This window comes from Chaetodon auriga, chromosome 20 (genome assembly GCF_051107435.1).
Source record: "Chaetodon auriga isolate fChaAug3 chromosome 20, fChaAug3.hap1, whole genome shotgun sequence".
In the NCBI taxonomy this organism is placed as follows: domain Eukaryota; kingdom Metazoa; phylum Chordata; class Actinopteri; order Chaetodontiformes; family Chaetodontidae; genus Chaetodon; species Chaetodon auriga.
The window spans coordinates 5747711-5765164 of NC_135093.1; the positions used below are offsets into that span (position 1 = coordinate 5747711).

The 17454-nt window shown below is 46.7% G+C and overlaps 2 protein-coding genes across 3 annotated transcripts; both read left to right on the forward strand.

The window, feature by feature from the left end:
* Positions 1–448: 448 nt before the first annotated feature.
* Positions 449–5630, forward strand: socs3b (suppressor of cytokine signaling 3b). 2 transcript variants are annotated; one of them, XM_076760758.1, is made up of 3 exons: positions 449–523; positions 2590–2935; positions 3041–5630. In XM_076760758.1, the coding sequence occupies exons 2-3, from the start codon at positions 2807–2809 to the stop codon at positions 3596–3598; spliced, it is 687 nt and encodes a 228-aa protein (XP_076616873.1). In that variant the 5' UTR covers positions 449–523; positions 2590–2806; the 3' UTR covers positions 3599–5630. The 2 variants fall into 2 exon arrangements, with proteins under 2 accessions (XP_076616873.1, XP_076616872.1); XM_076760757.1 differs by lacking the exon at positions 449–523 and adding an exon at positions 1501–1768.
* Positions 5631–14565: 8935 nt separating this feature from the next.
* tha1 (threonine aldolase 1) lies at positions 14566–17092 on the forward strand. The gene is made up of 7 exons (XM_076760079.1): positions 14566–15014; positions 15388–15471; positions 15559–15647; positions 15727–15912; positions 16053–16190; positions 16302–16494; positions 16589–17092. Exons 1-7 carry the CDS (start codon positions 14717–14719, stop codon positions 16894–16896), a joined length of 1296 nt encoding a protein of 431 aa, XP_076616194.1. The 5' UTR covers positions 14566–14716; the 3' UTR covers positions 16897–17092.
* Positions 17093–17454: the final 362 nt, after the last annotated feature.

Below are 17454 nucleotides of genomic sequence, written 5' to 3' on the forward strand. Positions count from 1 at the left end.
ACAGTATACAAAGTACTTAATCATAATAATGTCAACCCCATAACTACAAGTACTAAATTAAATCTCATCTGACCAGATATAACATTAAAATGCTGCTCACATATATGTATGTACCAGTAATAATAATACAATATATTACAATATAACACTGGCAGAGGCCTTTCTGCATAATAATTGCTTTTACTTTTGATACCTTCATTAAGTGCATTTTGCTAATAATACATGCATACTTGTAATTAAGTGAGATTTTGAATGCTGGACTTTTGCTTGTAATGGAGTCCAGTATTTCAGGTCAGGTTCAGCAGCAGCAGCAGCATAGCTGGTTGTCGCTCAGGAGCTTTTACGGTAAGTCAGACGCTTCCTGACACAACATGAGGGCCTGAGGGAGTTTACCTTTAAACATTAGCCAGGCTGTGGAAGGTAAAATGTTAATCATCTGTCATGTTGTGAAGAAAGGAAGAAGAAAATGAAAGAGCTATGCTTGTGGAGCCTTATCTGAAAATAGATCCGTGACTCTCTTAAGGTAAGGCTTTATTTATTTATTGCTCCTGAGTGGGAGAAATTAACGTGTTACAGCAGCATAAGAGACTACAGGAAATTGATTAACTATTTAAATGAAATGGCTAATTAAAGAATATGGCATTCAAAAGCTACACACAATACATTACAACACACTACATTATTACAGTGGTAACATTTATTTAGCAACAAATACTGTTTAGACAATACCATTTTGAAGTGCTTGTACATTATTTGATTATTTTATGCTACTTTCTGATTCTACTCCAGTAGATTTCAGAGGAAAATGTTGTGCTTTTTTTTTTTTTTAACTTTTTTTTTGACAGACAAAACATATGATAACATTATAAAACACGATGCTACCCACCAAGAAAGCAGCCAAAATTACAATAGCTCCACTTTGACCAGCAAAAACATGACATTTTACACATTAATGCACCAATATAAAGAATTAAATAGTAGATTTAAATTAATATAACACTCATAAAGTATAATGCATGCTTTTATTTCTGGCACAAATGGGTATTTTACTGATATTCAGTATAATTATGAATGAGGGAATTTTAACTTTGTGTTACTTCCACTTTTACCTAAATAAAGGATCAGACTATTGAGATTAATTATTTATTTGTGTGTAAAAACAATGAGTCCTGTAGTGAATATAGCAGCCATTAGCACATACGCAGTCATAATACTACAGTCATTATACTACAGGGTACTTGGATGTATCCCATCTCTATCTGCCCATGACATAATTTCATATTGTTCCTCATGTCGAGCGTCTAACTGTTTCACCTTGTCAAGAAGGGAACCCACCGCTACCAGGAAACGGGCCGGCAAAGGTCACGCTGATTATTTATTGGCAATCTGCCAAGCGAGCGCGCGAGCACATGCGTCTGTTCTCTGCGAGCGTGCGTGCATGCGCGCGCGAGCGTGCGTGCGTTTACTGGAAGAACCTCTGAACGGAGGAGGCGGAGCCTTACACGAACCTCGGCTTTACTCACTGAAACAACCTCCAGTAACCTTCCTCCACACACGGACGGGATCTCTCCGTATCGCCGCCGCCACATTCCTCCGCTCAGGAAAGAAAGCCGCACACTTTCTGGATACTTTTTTTTTTTTTTTTTCCTTTTTTTTTTGGATTTTAATGCCTGAGTTAATAATTAATCTAGCACTACTCTCGGGTAGTTTGCGTGTCTTTTCCTTTGGCGACGAGCGGCTGCGGTGCGGGGCTGAACATATCCGCAAGGTAAGTTACAAGACTGAAAAGACACCAAAAGAGGTTCATTAAACATCACTCAAGAGGACCAAATGACAGAAAAGATTCGGGTTACAGAGCACAGTAAAGGACAGCAGATGTTATTCGGCCATTTGGACTCTTGGTGCAGTGCAGCCGAGCGGGATGCAAGTGTAAATTTTTGGGTCGTTTCGCAATATTTGTGAATTTGGTGGCCGACTCTCCAGCGGCTCCGAAGCGGTCCTGAAGCGTTATGGCGCCCGCTGCCTCCACCGCCATCCCGCAGTGTCCGGTGAAGCCGACTTTAATTCCCCCAGCCTGCAGGGGATCAGAGCAGAGCAGACCAGACGGGACACCTTTTCAGTCACCGTGAAACCGGAGAATGGGGCCTCTGTATCGCTGGCAGAGCGGGGAATAAGGAGTCATTTAGTGGATGAGGGGGAGAGAAAAGCGCGCCGGACTCTTTCACAGTGACCCCGTTTCTGAAATCCCTTGTTGCGGTACGCCCGATCGAAGACAATTGAAAGCAATCAGGATCCAGTTGCTGTCTGGCTGCACGGTGCAGCAGCGGCAGTCTCACTGCGAGTATGCGAGGATTCATTTAAACTAAATATAACCTGCCTGCCCGGTCTTGCCTTATGCATTTGTCACAGCCGCCATAGCTGCGTTTCATGGGGGTAAACCGAGAGCCCCGGTGCTGCAGAGTGCTCCGTGTTTATGAATGAAGTTTCAGATGAGACTGTGTTGCCTCAGTGGAGCCTGCTGCTGCATGTGTGCATCACTCTATATATAGATGGATGTGTCTAATCTGTGCTCCATCCATGTCTCTCCAGCGGTGTTTAGGTGCTCTCTCCCAGCCCCTCTCTGGATGCATCAGACTCCTCTGCCCCGGGGCCCTGGACCCGGTGTGTGAGCCCGCCGCCCTCACCCCACTCCCCCCCTCTTTCCCCTCCCCCTGCCCCAAACTCCTTCCCACCTGTGCACCTCCACGCTCCGGTTCTGGGCCCCCTGCCTCTCGACCAGCGGGCGGAGGCAGGGGGCCATGGCGCCATGGTAACCTTCAGCGGACGCAACCCCCTCGCCATGAGCAGCGTGACCCCTCCGGAGGGCAGGGTTCAGGGGTCAGCCTTTACCCCGCATCACTTCAAGCCCTTCAGCTCGCATGCACACTACCAGCAGGTCAGTCACTGTCTTCGCTGAGTGTCTCACTGTCGTCTTAACATCCACCTGGATGAGAACACGTAATAATGTGTTGTAACGTCATTTTTTTTCTACCTGCTACAGGTGATGCGTGCATTGCGTAAACTACAGGAGAGTGGGTTTTACTGGGGGGCCGTGGGGGGCCGGGAGGCCAGCTCCATGCTGCGCTCTGAACCGCCCGGCACCTTCCTGATCCGCGACTCCTCGGACCACCACCACTTCTTCACCCTATCTGTCCAGACGGCTCGAGGAACCAAGAACCTGCGCATCCACAGCGAAGGGGGCGGCTTCTTCTTACAGCCAGACCCCCAAAACACCCAAGAGCCCCCGCAGTTCGATTGTGTTCTGAAACTCATAGCGCACTACATGGGGAAAGGGCCAGATGCTGGAAGGAGCAGGGACGGGGCATGTGGGGGCAATTCAGGACAGGCAGAAATGAAGGGACGCAGCGTTTATCTGATCCACACCGGTGGAGAGAGGATTCCCTTGGAACTGCGCCGACCCCTCTCGACTTCCCTGTCGTCCCTGCAGCACATGTGCAGGAGGACCCTGAACAACCGAGGCCTGGGGGGGTCGGAGCGAGCCGAGCAGCTCCCGCACACTCTTAGAGACTTCTTGGAGGAGTACGACGCTCCTATATGACTGACAGGACCCTGCAGAGGTTCCACTGCATGGACCAGGTGCCTGGAGGACGGCACAGACCAGTTCTCAGTGCGCAGGTGAACATGCGCTCCACCAGATACTGACCAGTTAGCCTTAGATGCCTGTGTGAGGTCAGTTTTTCACTGAGACCAGAATCAGCTGATCCCAGCTCTGTTTCAACACTGACGGACGCCATCTACCGAGGGTCTCCCACAGAACGGGGGTCTGGTATGAGGAGTGTGATTTAGGTAACCAACGATTACCTCGTCCGTCCTGCCTTGCAAACCGCTGACCACTAGAGTGAGTGGCAGATGAAGCCAGAGGTCAAAGGTCAATGTTTCCTGTGACTGACTCAGACGCAGAGCAGAGCCTCGTAGAAGATTAACCTGATTGGTAGATATTAATGACGACGACATGATCAATACGCCGCCAGTGATCCCCGTGGGTTTAAAGTGCTAAAGAAGAAACGTGTCCTCTGTCGACCTGACATTTCCACCGCTTTGGATCACCGGACAGAAAGAAAGAAGGCAAACAACAGAAAGACTTAGAGGGGGCGAATGAAGGAGGAGTGAAGTCCAGACGAGGGGCTCATTGCAGAGAATGTACAGTATTTGTTTGTCTGAGTGAGTGTGTGTGTGTTTGTGTGTTGTGGTGGCGCACACATTTCCATCACTGCTTCCCGCAAGTGTTGCCTCATACAGGGGCGTGGGGTGGTCATGCACTAACTCTGCATGCATACACACACACAGGTACAGACCCACATGTAGGCTTTTTTAGCGAAGGAACAAGAGAGGGGAAAAAAAAAGCATTACAAAGCATCTTCTCCTTCTCCTGTTTGCTTCTTGGCTCTCCTCCATTAGCCAATCCCTGCCCCCCTTTATGTTTCGGAGTTGCATGTGCGCTTCGGCGGTGACAGAAAACAGACTTCTGTTGCCGAGACAAAAGCTTGTTACTGAGACAAAAGCCTTGGCACGGGACCAAACAAAACAGCAGAACTTATTTTTATCCAGACAGGCTGGAAAAACGTCAGCGACACTGTAAAGCTCCTCGGAGAATGATGACCACGGGGGAGGGCGAGAAGGATGGAAGGAGAAGGAGAAGAGCGGGAAATGGGATTAGGAAAAGGAAACTGAGGAGGACAGAGAAGTGGGGAGGGGGCTAGGGTGGGGGAGAAGGGGGAGGAGACATACTGGTATACAGCTAAACAAAAACACTGACGTGATTGATGTCCCGGGCTTGGTGGAAACGACCGAGCTCAGCGGGACGCAGCTCCTGTAGAGGCCCCACGTGAAAAAGATCATGTTGGCTTAGTCTTAATTCTGTCTTTTAGACCCTCTCGCAGCGATCTCTTCCTCACATCATCTCCTTATTTCTTTTTGTGCTGGTGTGTTCGAGTGTCTGTCTGTCTGCTCTCTCCCTCCTGGTTTCATGAAGGACATACGAGAGGAGACGAACTGTAACTTCGAAGGTTTCTCGCCCCGGCGACCTTCGATCGTTACCTCTGAAGACGGAGTCGGGTTTGTCTGTCTGAATGTCAAAGGAACACAAGACTTCCTTAAAGTGATTCTTTAAAAAAAAAAAGAAAAAAAGAAAAAAAAAAAGCCTTTTGTAAGACAAAGTACAAGACTCGGATTTGATCAAAACTGTTTTGTCTGTGCTTGACCAGTGCTCGTACTTACCTGTGATCCATATTGGAGTGGTAGCCTTTTCACATCCCCAACATGTTGTGATCTCATGTGGCCACTTGAGACAAGAGCACTGAAATATACCATAGTGATGCGCATTTTTTTGTCAAATCTCAGTCTTTATTTTCTCACATCAACACCGAGTTTTTACATGTGTTGCACCCGTGGACCACACGTGTATGTGAACCATTTGTCTTTTATAAAGACTCTTGTTGCGAAAGGCTGGCCACTAGTCTGGCAAAAATACAAGCTGTAATATCTGAAATGACAAAGCATTACAAAAAATAAATGAAACGGAACGTTGCACATATTTATATTTCTAAAATATTTCAATAATTTATATTAAAGAGCACTATTTTTACAAAAGTCAATGCTTTTGCCATGTGTGTTACTTCGCTGTGTGTCTCCTGTTTTCTGTGTTACTTCGCTGAGTCAATATTGACTGGATGAGCCTGAACTTACACTGTCAGGCTCTCCAGCAATGCCTGGCCTCACAACCAGATTATTAACTGACAAATGGGATTTCCTAGTCAAACAAAGCGCTGTTTATTCAGTCGGCAGGCTTTTTAAAGAGCCGGACCGGGCTGCGCGACGGCGACCCGCGTCCATCATAGGGTTAAAATGACTGCAATCATCACTTCTTGTTTTCTCTGCCAGAGCATTGTGGGTAAATTCCATAGGCATCGGAGAACATATAAGACGGGGCGGGGCCACGGTTTTGTCAGACATGCCCCGCAGATGTACACAACACACAGTAACAAAGGGATTCCCAGAAACACTCAGTTGTGTTAACACACACGCACGCACGCACACACACACGCACGCACGCACACACACACACACACACACACACACACACACACACTTTGACACAGCAGTTACTGTGTAGAAAGCTCACTTTGGGCTGGACCTAACTGGAAAGGAATGCAGCAGGGTTTTATACATCCTGCCTGAGGGGTTGAGTGAGGATGGTGTCCTCTACAGTGTGTGTGTGTGTGTGTGTGTGTGTGTGTGTGTGTGTGTGTGTGTGTGTGTGAGGTCAAATAGGTGAAAGGGTCCACGTGGAGGAGATTTATGATGGTCTGTGGTTTTAGTGTGCAGCCAGTGTGTGTGTGTGCATAGATTGCTGTTGGTAAAATTAAGCAGAGAGTGAATTTCTTCATTTCTGTATTCCCCTCTCTCTCTCACTTTCTCCCTCTCCCCCTCTCTCTCTCTCTCTCTCTCTCTTACACACACACACACACACACACACACACACACACACACACACACACACACACACACACAGTTCCCATTCCCTGCATACCTACTGTTCTGTCTGAGGCTGGCTTCCAGGAAATGAGGCACTTTAATTGAGTTGACTTTTTACGGCTTGACTGGTGGTAGTGTGTGTATGAGAAAGAGCGAGTGAGGTGTCTTTGAGCAGGGGTGTGTGTGTGTGTGTGTGTGTGTGTGTGTGTGTGTGTGTGTGAGAGAGAGAGAGAGAGAGATAGAGAGAGAGATGGGAGACTCCACCTCGAGAGAACAGAATCAAAATAAAGCAAAATAATAAAGAGCATCAAGTTCAGGCTGAAAAGAACAGAAATGAGATGTGAAACTGAGCTGTTGACAGTTTTGTCGCTGGTATAATAATACATATATCATGTATTACACCATACACACACACGTGAACATGAGGCAGCTACACACCTCTGTGGCAGTGACAAGTGAGGACAATGTTTAACAACTGTTTTCACAGCTTACCTCCTTACAGGTAATTACAATGATTCAAAAACTCGGCACCATGGTTCCTTATTTTGCAATGACACTTACAGGAAAAAATGTATGTGTGTGTGTGTCGAAAGCTGCTGTTTGTGTGTGTGTGTGAATGTAGGTGGGTGACACTATTTGTTTATAAGAGGAAGGCTGAGCAATGGGCAATTATAGACAAAACTGACGTAGTTCAACAGACAAACAGAAATGAGTGAGCCTTCTTCCCAAAATCCAACCAGAATAATCTAGTTTTACTCACAAACACACACACACACACACATTGTCTAAATAAGCCAGCTCAGCTCACGATGACTCATTTTATGTTCCCCATAGTTGCCTGGTTAGCGGGGCTGGAATATTTTGCCTGTATCCTTCGCTCCTCTCGTGAATCTCACACACTCACAGAAAGTCTTTCCACCATGATTCATTTTTTCGGGTAATGACTTGCTGTGTCCAGCTCAACAGTTGTCAACACAGTCCCGGGCCAAGCACAACACCCGGCTCTCGAACAACTGAGCTCGGTTTGGGTTGTTTTTTTTTTGTTTTCTTGTTTGCCAACAATCAAAACATTCACACCAAAATTCGGGCAGCGCCCCTCCGCAGCTTCAGTGTGTTAATGCGAGGAAGCGAGTGGAGAGAGTTTAAAAAGTGAGCTGGGTTGAGCGATAACATTCTTGCCGCCTGATTAAAATCTAAGTGTTATTAACAGTTTCTGTTTTCATGCATTTCATTTCTGAGCTCGCGCCAACGTCAACGCTGTCAAGTGTAGAAGGTGGAAAGAATATTAAAGGGTGAGGAATATGCCCCGCAACGAGCAGTCCACAGTGGTCTTCCAGGAAGGGCCTCCGGTTTGCTGATTATTTCTTCCAGGAAGGCTTTTTGTTGGCTGATCAGCGCTTATAGGAAAGACGTTTGGTTGGCCCATCAGCTCGAGTATTGTCACAGCCGCTTCTGATAAAGCCAGACCAGCTTCCAGGAAACCAGAGATTTACCCTCCAGCATTCCATCATTCCTTCACCATCAGCGCACAGAGAGAGACAGAGCGAACGAGAGGGAGCAGGAGGGGTATAACAGGGACACGGATCAATAAAAACCATATGGGAAGCAAACAGATAGTTAAATGCACTCAAAAACGTGTGCGTGTGCATGTATGTATTTGTGTGTTCGCGCAAGCCTGTAAAGAGACCTGCACTCACTGACCAGCTCATTGTGACACACACACACATTCAAACCACAATATTTTTCTAAGCTGACTACACAACCATCCCCCCTCCAGCATGAGAAACTCGTGACTAACTTTATTTTCACTTAAATCATCACTGAAATGGTTTTCCCGTAACACCTGGACAGCCTAATGGATGGGTGCGCCCGTGCTGTTACTGGCTGGAAGAACAAAGAAAACTACCTTGGATGACCTGAGAGGAACAAAACAGGTTGCGAGGCACGTTGAAGTAGACACGGTGGCTTTGTTTGACTGAAGAGGTGGACTTTATTTTGCTGCTTTTGCACACAGCTGTGCGAGTGTAGAGGCAGAGGCGCTCGGATGCCAAACGGCTTACTGTAACGGTGTGGACTCGGACCAAACCCTCCAACACTCTCAGGTGTCACTGTGTCCCCCTCAGCCAGCAAACACGACTGCATACCGTTTCAGCTCCAGACTGCAGCAGGCGCGCACACATGCGTATAAGCACTAGCATATGCACATACGTATGTGATGAGTAAGAGGTTTCTGGCCATGAATTAATGGCAGCGCCCACGAGTTACCCTCAGTGATGGGAGAAATACTCGAGTCCTTTAAGAAAATTCAGCAGTGCTGCGATCAAGATGCTCCACTGCAAATAAAAGTCCTGGATTCACAGTTTAACTGCGGCGATAGCTAACAATTATTAGCAGTAAATGTGCTCAAGCTGCTAAAGTGAAAGTCCTCATTGCAAGTTCAAACTTTGCATGTAAGCAAACAATAGAAGGAAATACGCAAAATAAATGAGGTGAGAAGGAAAGGTAGCCTGCAAGAGACAAGGAAGAAATAAGGAATGAGAGAAGGAAATAAAGACGTTCATTTTTAACTTTGGAAACAGTAGCTGATGAAAAAAAAAAAAGCGTTCTCCAGCATCTCCAAGTCCGCCTAAAGCAGCTGCAGTTCATAAACTCCAGACAGATGCTGAATGAGATTCGGTTGAAAAGTCAGGCAAAAGCTAGCAAGTGGACTGCAACTGAAATTTCAGGGGAATGCGCTTAATTGCCTTATTATCTGATGTCTGCGCGCTAAACGTGAAGCTACCGCGAGCAGCCGTCTAGCTTAGTTTATTTTATAGTGAGCTGTTTCGGACACTCGTGAATTCATTTTCCCATCTATAAAATGGCACCCATTAGGAAGTGGTGAGCAATACTTTTTCATTGCATTGTGGGAATTTTTGAAGGCACTGATTAGCTGGTGGATTTCACACTTGGAATTTGGACGCTGAAAATGGTGGATAGTAAATGTAGTTAATGGAGTATATAAGTAGTGATTTTGGACATCAAACTGCATTTATTACTGCCATTATTTCATTATGAACCAACCTGCTGGTGGCGCTGATGGAAGGATGAGGGGATTCATCCTCTGAGGAACATGAACGTCTGCGTGCCGATCCCTCGTGCTAATGTAGATATTTCACAGGCAAGATGAAAACTTTGACCTTCTGGTGGCTCTAGAGGGAAACTCAGTGAGCTTCATCCTCTGCAGACGATGAATGTGTGCGCGTCGTTTCATGGCCGTCCATTGAGTGGGTGTTGAGATACGTCAGTCTGAACCAAAGTGGTGCACAGACTGGCAGACTGTAAGTACATTTCCATCTGAAATAATGGACCATGAGAATAAAGACCTGAAAATGGCTGCATTTATATGACGTGACCAGTTGTTGTGTTTACCTGCCAGCACACACATAAAACGCTGTCAATCGAAGTCAACGTGGCTGAATGAACTGACAGCAGTAGGAAAAGTGTGTGGGAGGGTGTCCGTCAGTTATAATGAAGAGGTGACTAACATCACACAGGCTCCACTGCTGCACTGTTCCTTTATCAGCACTCCACTGCGGTTTCCAGATTGGATAAATCATTAACCGACTGTTTCTCTCCCTGAAACTACAAATACATGATCAGCTGCAATATTAGCGCCAGAAAAAAACCTGCAATCTCCAAAAAAAAAAAAAGAAGTTTCCCATGAGTTAAAACCATAACAGCTCTCTGGATTTTCTTTCAAATTATACATCAGATTTTACAAGGTTTTCACTGCAAATTAAAAACAACAGAAGCCTTCGGTCCAACCTGGACATTTGAACAGTGGCGCTTTTCTGCCAAAAACTGTCAGGCTGCTCTGTTTCGTCTCAGCGAGGATCCAATTGGATTAAAGGAGTCTCAATGCTGAGCCCTGTGCGCCGAGTCCATTCAGCCATTGATCTGCCACAGCGCGGTATAAACACAGCACAATATAACACAAATGGCACTTCTCGGGCTTAGTGTGTATGTGCATGCAAGTGGTTTCACCTTGAGAGAACAGCCCACTTATTAAAGACTAATCGTTAATCTGAACAGTCCTTTCCCTGCAAAATGTGGCTTTTAGGCGCAGAAACACTGCGTTTTTTTAATGCTAAGGATCCCATTTGTTCCTGAAAGAAGAAAACAGGGGGTCTGCTTTGTGTGTGTGCGCGCCCAGCAGCGAAGCAGCATCTGAATGCAAGAGCCAATCAGAGAGCTGCATAGGCACTGAGCCCCCCAAGTACTGCTGGTTTATAGGGCTCAGCTTCAGAGAAGTCACATGACTTCCCAGAGCGAGCGGGAGAGGAGTGGGCAATGTGGGAAAGGAGGATGAAGAGGAGGACGAGGAGGAGTGAAAAGAGGGTCAGGAGGGTGACAGGAGCGCTGCGAGGGGTGAACTGAAGGTCTGCTGAATGAATGGAGCCGAGAGGAGGTGAAAAGAGAGAGATGCCACTGTTCTCGGAAGTGAAGCTGAACGGGCTGGTCGTGGTCTATAATTACAGCTGAATGAACAAAATGAGAAATAACCGAGAGGAAAAGTCAGCGAGCGGATGAATGAGGACGAAATGAATGAGCACACACAGGCGATGGTGGTTGCAGTTGATTACTACGGCGGATAATGGTGGTCTGGTTAACCCTGCCTCGTACTGTGACACAACTATCTTCACCACAGTGCTTAAAGGGACATTTCACCCAAATTACAGAAAAAATGAACTATTATTGTTTCACTTCTAGCGGTATCAAGACATCATTTCTAGGAGATCTCTGTCTCTGAATGCTCGGCCGTAATGGAAGTGAATTCAATTTTGTCTGAGCGCTCAAAGCATTTTAAAATCCTTCGTGCCTCTCCAAAAGCAATTCTCTGGTTACTATAATCCACAGACTTTGCCGTCAAGGGTTTTCATTGTGACGATTTATTTGTTTGAAAGCAGTTCCAATGAAAATTATTCACAGCAAGTTCTGAGGAAACAAATGAGGCAGTTTATCAAATGGAATTTTTCAAGTCTCAGAGGACGACAAACAAAACTCCATTAACTTCCACTGAAATGGGGGTGGGGACAGAAGATAATCTCATGTCTTTGCAAATACAATACAAAAAACTAAACTATATGGCCAAAAGTATGTAGACGTTCCTGTCCACCATGGCTCAATGAATGGGCGTCCACATACTTTTGGCCAGATTACAGCACAGTAATACTTAAGACAATAGCGGCATTTCCCTGTCTGGCCCACATCACGCAGAATGAGGTCCAGGTCGGTGTGGGAGAACTTGGCAGAGCCCTGACCTCGATGCCGTCAAACATCTTTGGGACAAACTGTCTGCAGGCTGGGCCTTATCGCTCAGGTATCGCTGCCAAAACTCAGTAATGCTCTCGAGGCTGGATGGGAGAAAAAACCCCTGCAGCCAAAATCTTAAGAAAGCCTTCCTGATATGATCAAGAATCACATTCGGCTGTCACGCCCAGCTGTCCGCATACCTTTGGCCAATTAGTGTATCTGCACGATTATACAGCACCAGAGAGAGGCTGGAAATGAGGTTGCTTCCTTAAATTTGGATGAACTTGCCCTTTAAAAAAGTTGAAAAACGGGAGGACTACCCCATCCCTCTTTGAAAAAAAAGGAAAAGAATTTACACCACCGAGCCTCCCCTGCATCCTAAGAGCAACGAATGTGTGTGCGTGTGTGTGTGTGTGTGTGTGTGTGTGTGAAGTTAAGCATGTCCACATGGCCCATGACATATGGGGGGGGGGGTTGTAGTGTGAAATGTGAAACAGATGTTCTTGTACACTGATGTCGACACCTTTACGCTGCACAGGGAAGCGCGCGTGTGTGTCTTTGTGTGTGTGTGTGTGTGTGTGTGTGTGTGTGTGTGTGTGCATGAAAAACCTCATCGGAGGGGAGGCTTCCCATAAACACCTGTTTTGTTCCGGTTAATATCTCTCGTCATGGTGAAGAAATGATGGCCTCGGTGAAAGAGGAGAGAGAGGGAGAGAGAGAGGAGAGAAGGGGGGGGTCATCCCCCCCCCGTCTGTGAAAGAGAAGAGCTCATGTGGGATGAACACATTCGTTTATTCATTCGGCCCGTCTATTTTCAGCCCAGTGGGTTTATGGTTATTGGAAAGGCGTTGCCGTCTCGCTCCTTCCCAGAAGGAGTCAATATTTCTCCCTCTCCTTCATTTCTCCCTCTCTGCCTCTTTTTCTCTAATTCAATATTTTCTCCAAAACACCACTCTCCCCTCTGCGCGCAGGCAAGGAATGCTGGGAGGCATTTGAGAGAAACAAAACACACAAGCGAAGACGCACGGGGTGCACACACGCAGACAGAAGTGTGAGGTTACAGAAGGCAGCGCCAACAGTGATCCCGGAAAAACTCCATCTCCCACTTTCTCCGCCTTATCGCAGTTATCCATCGCCGCTCGGTCTTGCCTGCAGATGCATCTTTATCTCCCTCCGTTCGCGGCTCTTGCGAGGCTCTCGAGACCGACTGCGGCCTCTTTACGACGCTGATGTTTGCTAATGACTTTTAATGACGACTTGTTATGGCTCATAAAACCTGGCTCTGTTACTGGCAATATCAACTTTAACTACAGTATGGTGCGGTCCTGATAACACACACTGGGACTTTTATCGGGTGATTAAAATCAGACAAGGCGGCAGGAGTGTGCATGCGAGTGGGAAATGTGTGTGAGGGGAGGGAGGGAGGGGAGGGAGATGGGGCTTGGGAGGTGAGTGTAGTTGTGCCATTTGTGGGTCAGAAGAAAAAAAGTATCAGAGGGAGGAGGGAGCTGTTTTGTAATGAGTGCGCCTCCCTCGTGGACTAATCTCAGTCCACGGCAGATAAATTCCCACAAGCCTTCACCTCCAAATATTGACTTTGTCCCAGAGACATGAGTGAACTACTTTATTGCTGATAAAAATAGAGGAAAGGGTCAGATATACCCAGTTCAGTTTAGGCCTGAGCCCATCGCCCCCCGTGCCGTGTGTGTGTTGGGGGTTGGGGGTTTTGCTGGCATGCTTTCGCCTCCTTCCTCGCTCTCTGCAGTAAGATAAATGGGCGCTGCTGACACTCAGGTAGAATTAGCTTTACAGCTCAGCGCAGGGATAAAGGTCGAGCCAAAAGCAGGCCTGTGACCCCTGAAGAATCCGGGGGCGTTGCAGTTATTTCAGAGCATCCGCGAACACAACATAGTGTGAGGACGTTATACACACTGGCTCTGGACAGACACATACACACAGACGGACGGAGACATTTACGCACACGCATGCCTCACTCGCCGGGGTGGATTAATGCACAACGTGGTGAAAGTTAAACTTCAAACGTACTCTGCATAAAATATGACCTTGTAGAAAAGCGGAGGAATATGTTTGACGTTAGTTGGAAGAAAAAGAAGAAAATTCAGAGGGTTATGGTAATAAGGCAAAATGATCTGTGTTCAGTAAGAAAAAACATATGAGAAGATTGTTCTTATTGTTTTCATGGAAGTCATCTCCTGTGCAAGCGAGCCAGCACACCAGTGCTTCAAACAAGCAAAACTGAATATACTGTTTCAGTTTTTCTGTTTTGTATCAGAGCAAACTGAATATATTTGGGTTTTGGTTTGTTGGTTGGACAAAACAAGACATTTTCCTGCCATTTATCACAGGATTTCTGATTTTTGTAGAACAAAAAAAAAAGAAGATTAATCAAGAAAATCGATAAAATAGATAATCGACAGATTTGTTTGTAATCAAACAGACACACTAAATATGACCCATACGTTAGAATATTATCCCTGCATTAACCAGGCACTACAATTTTAATTAAAAATGTTTAATTGTTGCTTCTTTTTTTTTTTGCATTACACTGCAGTCAACCTGTTATTTTGTATGCAATCAGAAGAGATCAGAATATGTAAACAAACAGATTATAAACCCCTGATTATGTTTCCAATTAGGCAGCAGATTTGAAATTACTTGATTTCACTGAAGCGTTTTGAGACACATATCATTATCTTTGTTGGGATTGTGGCGCCACCTTGAGGCGCCACTAGTCTGTGCATGACGATAAAACGATAGGTAATCCATTAAGTTTCCTTGCAGTCAATGATTATCGATCACCAGCGAACGATCCGAAGTCCAACACGAAAACAACATCGCTGCTGAACATGGTCGTAAAAGGAGCATCATGTCTTTGAAAACATTTCCCTGCAGGGTTTTGCTTCATCTTCTGAATCGCGGTGTCGTCGCTTCAAGCAAACCGCTCGTTGCTCGACATGCAGCAGCCGCCGCGCGGGGACGGAGCCCCGCACGGAGCTACTACGACACCGGGAAAGCCAGACACCCCGGACCGGGCGCAGCGGCCTGTGCCCGGGTGGTGGACCTCCGCAGCGACACGGTGACCAAGCCCGGGCCGGCGATGCGGAAGGCCATGGCGGAGGCCGAAGTCGGAGATGACGTGATGAGAGAGGACCCGACTGTAAACGGTTAGAGCCGAACCGTGATATCGTCGTGATGCTGAGAGTAAAGACAACGTCAGGAACCGTTAGAAAGTGGTTCCTCTTTGACTGAGATTTAATTGAACTCTATGTTATAATGATGTTTTTGCTTCCTGGATGTTTTTATTCTGTCTGTGTGTGTGTGAGCTGCACACTTTCACTGCCTTGTGATGAAAAGTTTTTTCATAGATAAATGTAATTTTAATCTTCGGTCCAAGATTACAGCCCTCTGTCCTTAGAGCCTCAGTTAGACTACGCAACACAACTGGAACGTCAGAGAGGAATTCGCTTCAGTGTGACTGCATGCACCTGCATCTTTACCTGCTCCCTAAATCTTGCTGTTCTCGTCTGATTTCTGCAGAGTTACAGGAGATTGCAGCTGACGTGTTTCAGATGGAGGACGCGCTGTTCGTTCCCTCTGGAACCATGAGTAACCTCATCGCAGGTGAGCTGCGCTTTCATTGGCACTGTCTGAATTCATTTTTATGAGGTCGGAGAGGTCGTCAGTGAACGCACGCATTTCATTATGCAGTGATGGTGCACTGCAGGGAGCGTGGAGACGAGATGATTGTGGGCGATCTGTCTCATGTACACATCTATGAACAAGGAGGGAGCGCACAGGTGAGTGTTCCACCTGCACGTCTGCCCCTCTGTCCTCCTCGGCTCAGTGCATCATGTGTGTATTTGTGTGTTGACACAGCTGGCTGGTGTCCACGCCACCACGGTGACAACCCTCCCAGATGGAACATTTGACTTGGAGCAGCTGGAATCAAAGATCCGGCACGGTTACCCCGACCCCCATTACCCCCGCTCTCGCCTCATATGTGTGGAGAACACACACAACATACAGGGAGGACGGGTGCTGCCTCTGACCTTCCTGCAGGAGGTGTGTATTTGTGTGTGGTCTGAATCTTGTGGTGCTTCATGCAGATGTGAAAGCAGCTGTGATACTCGCCTTAACTACAGAAGGGTGGAGCAGCTCTTGCAGGTTTGATCATCTCTGGATGGTTTGTTTTCATCTCCAAGGTCCGTGCTTTAGCAGATAAATACGGGCTGTCAGTTCACATGGACGGAGCCCGGGTGATGAACGCTGCTGTGGCCCAGGGGGTGCCTCCATCCACCATACTGCAGCACACGCACACCGTCAGCGTGTGTCTCTCCAAGGTGGGACTGCAAAACACACACACAGAGAATGGACTAGAACATAAAAATCAGCAGTTAGAGCCAACAAAATTAAACTTGTTTGAGTCAAATTCACATTACGGTGTGTAACAGAGCTTGGGTGCCCCTGTGGGAACCATACTGGCTGGATCCCAAGACTTCATATCCAGGGCACGACGGTGCCGTAAAGCGCTGGGTGGGGGGATGCGGCAGGCTGGTATTTTAGCAGCAGCTGGAAAACTGTCTTTACTGGAGATGGTAGGAAGACTGACGGAGGATCACCACAACGCAAAAACCTTCGCTCAAGGTCAGCGGTGCACATTTCTGTCTATAAAAATGAAATCATCAATGGCTGCCATTGTGGGCTTGCTCGTAACCTCTTCTTCCTTCACCTCTCCCAGCTCTGCTCGACTGCGACCCTCCTCTGTTCGCTGTAGACATGGCCGCCGTGGAGACAAACATCCTGCGTTTCCGTCTACAGGAGCCCAGTTTGAGTCCCTCTGAGTTCTGTGCCCGCATGGGTCAGGTGGGCGAGGGAGAGGAGGCTGCGCTGGGACAGGGGATACAAGTCCTTATGTACCCCCATTTTGGAAATTCTGTACGGGCTGTATGGCATCTGGGGATATCCCCTGATGACACCCAGCTGGCCATCCAGAAAATGCAATTTGTGGCTTCTCAGTATTTGAAGGAAAAACTCAGAGCCCAGTGAAACCTGGTACTTCCCAAGATGATCTAATCTAATCACAAGCACTGATCGTAGAAAATTTACACAGACAAATCTCATAGAAGACTGAGGGATTTCAAATTTAGGACAAATACAACTGGAGTCACTCGGGATAGTGGACAACTGATTTCATTCAGTTCAGCTTTTTGTAATTCTTATTCATTAAATTTAATGAAGCACTGTCTCTTGTCAAAGACTGTTTCATTTTTAGCGTACTGTGTGAGGTGTTTCATTAGAGAGACACAGCAGAGACTACAAGGAATTAAATACACAGACTGGGATGCTGCAGCCAAAGTTGTTGTTATTTCAGTTGAGAGGTTTCAGTTCTTGTTTGTTATTCTGGTTTGAAGTGGCAATACCTCTGTTTCCAAAGGGTGACACGAAAATGAGCTGTGCCAGAGAGGAGGCTTTACAATGCAATAACTATACAGCCACAAGATGGCAGTGCTGTAACAGGCCCTGCCATGTAGTGACTTTAGGTGGAAGTTCACAAGAGGAAAAGCCAATTTTTTCTCTGTTATAAGCCCATCTATCCCTCGCTGT

Excerpts from the sequence above, each read along its gene's own strand:
- socs3b (XM_076760758.1), top strand. The coding sequence starts at position 2,807 with ATGGTAACCTTCAGCGGACGCAACCCCCTCGCCATGAGCAGCGTGACC. Across the intron at positions 2,936-3,040 it reads CGCATGCACACTACCAGCAG|GTGATGCGTGCATTGCGTAA; the intron begins GTCAGTCACTGT and ends TACCTGCTACAG.
- tha1 (XM_076760079.1), top strand. The coding sequence starts at position 14,717 with ATGTCTTTGAAAACATTTCCCTGCAGGGTTTTGCTTCATCTTCTGAAT. Across the intron at positions 15,648-15,726 it reads AACAAGGAGGGAGCGCACAG|CTGGCTGGTGTCCACGCCAC; the intron begins GTGAGTGTTCCA and ends GTGTTGACACAG. Across the intron at positions 16,495-16,588 it reads CGCAAAAACCTTCGCTCAAG|CTCTGCTCGACTGCGACCCT; the intron begins GTCAGCGGTGCA and ends CACCTCTCCCAG.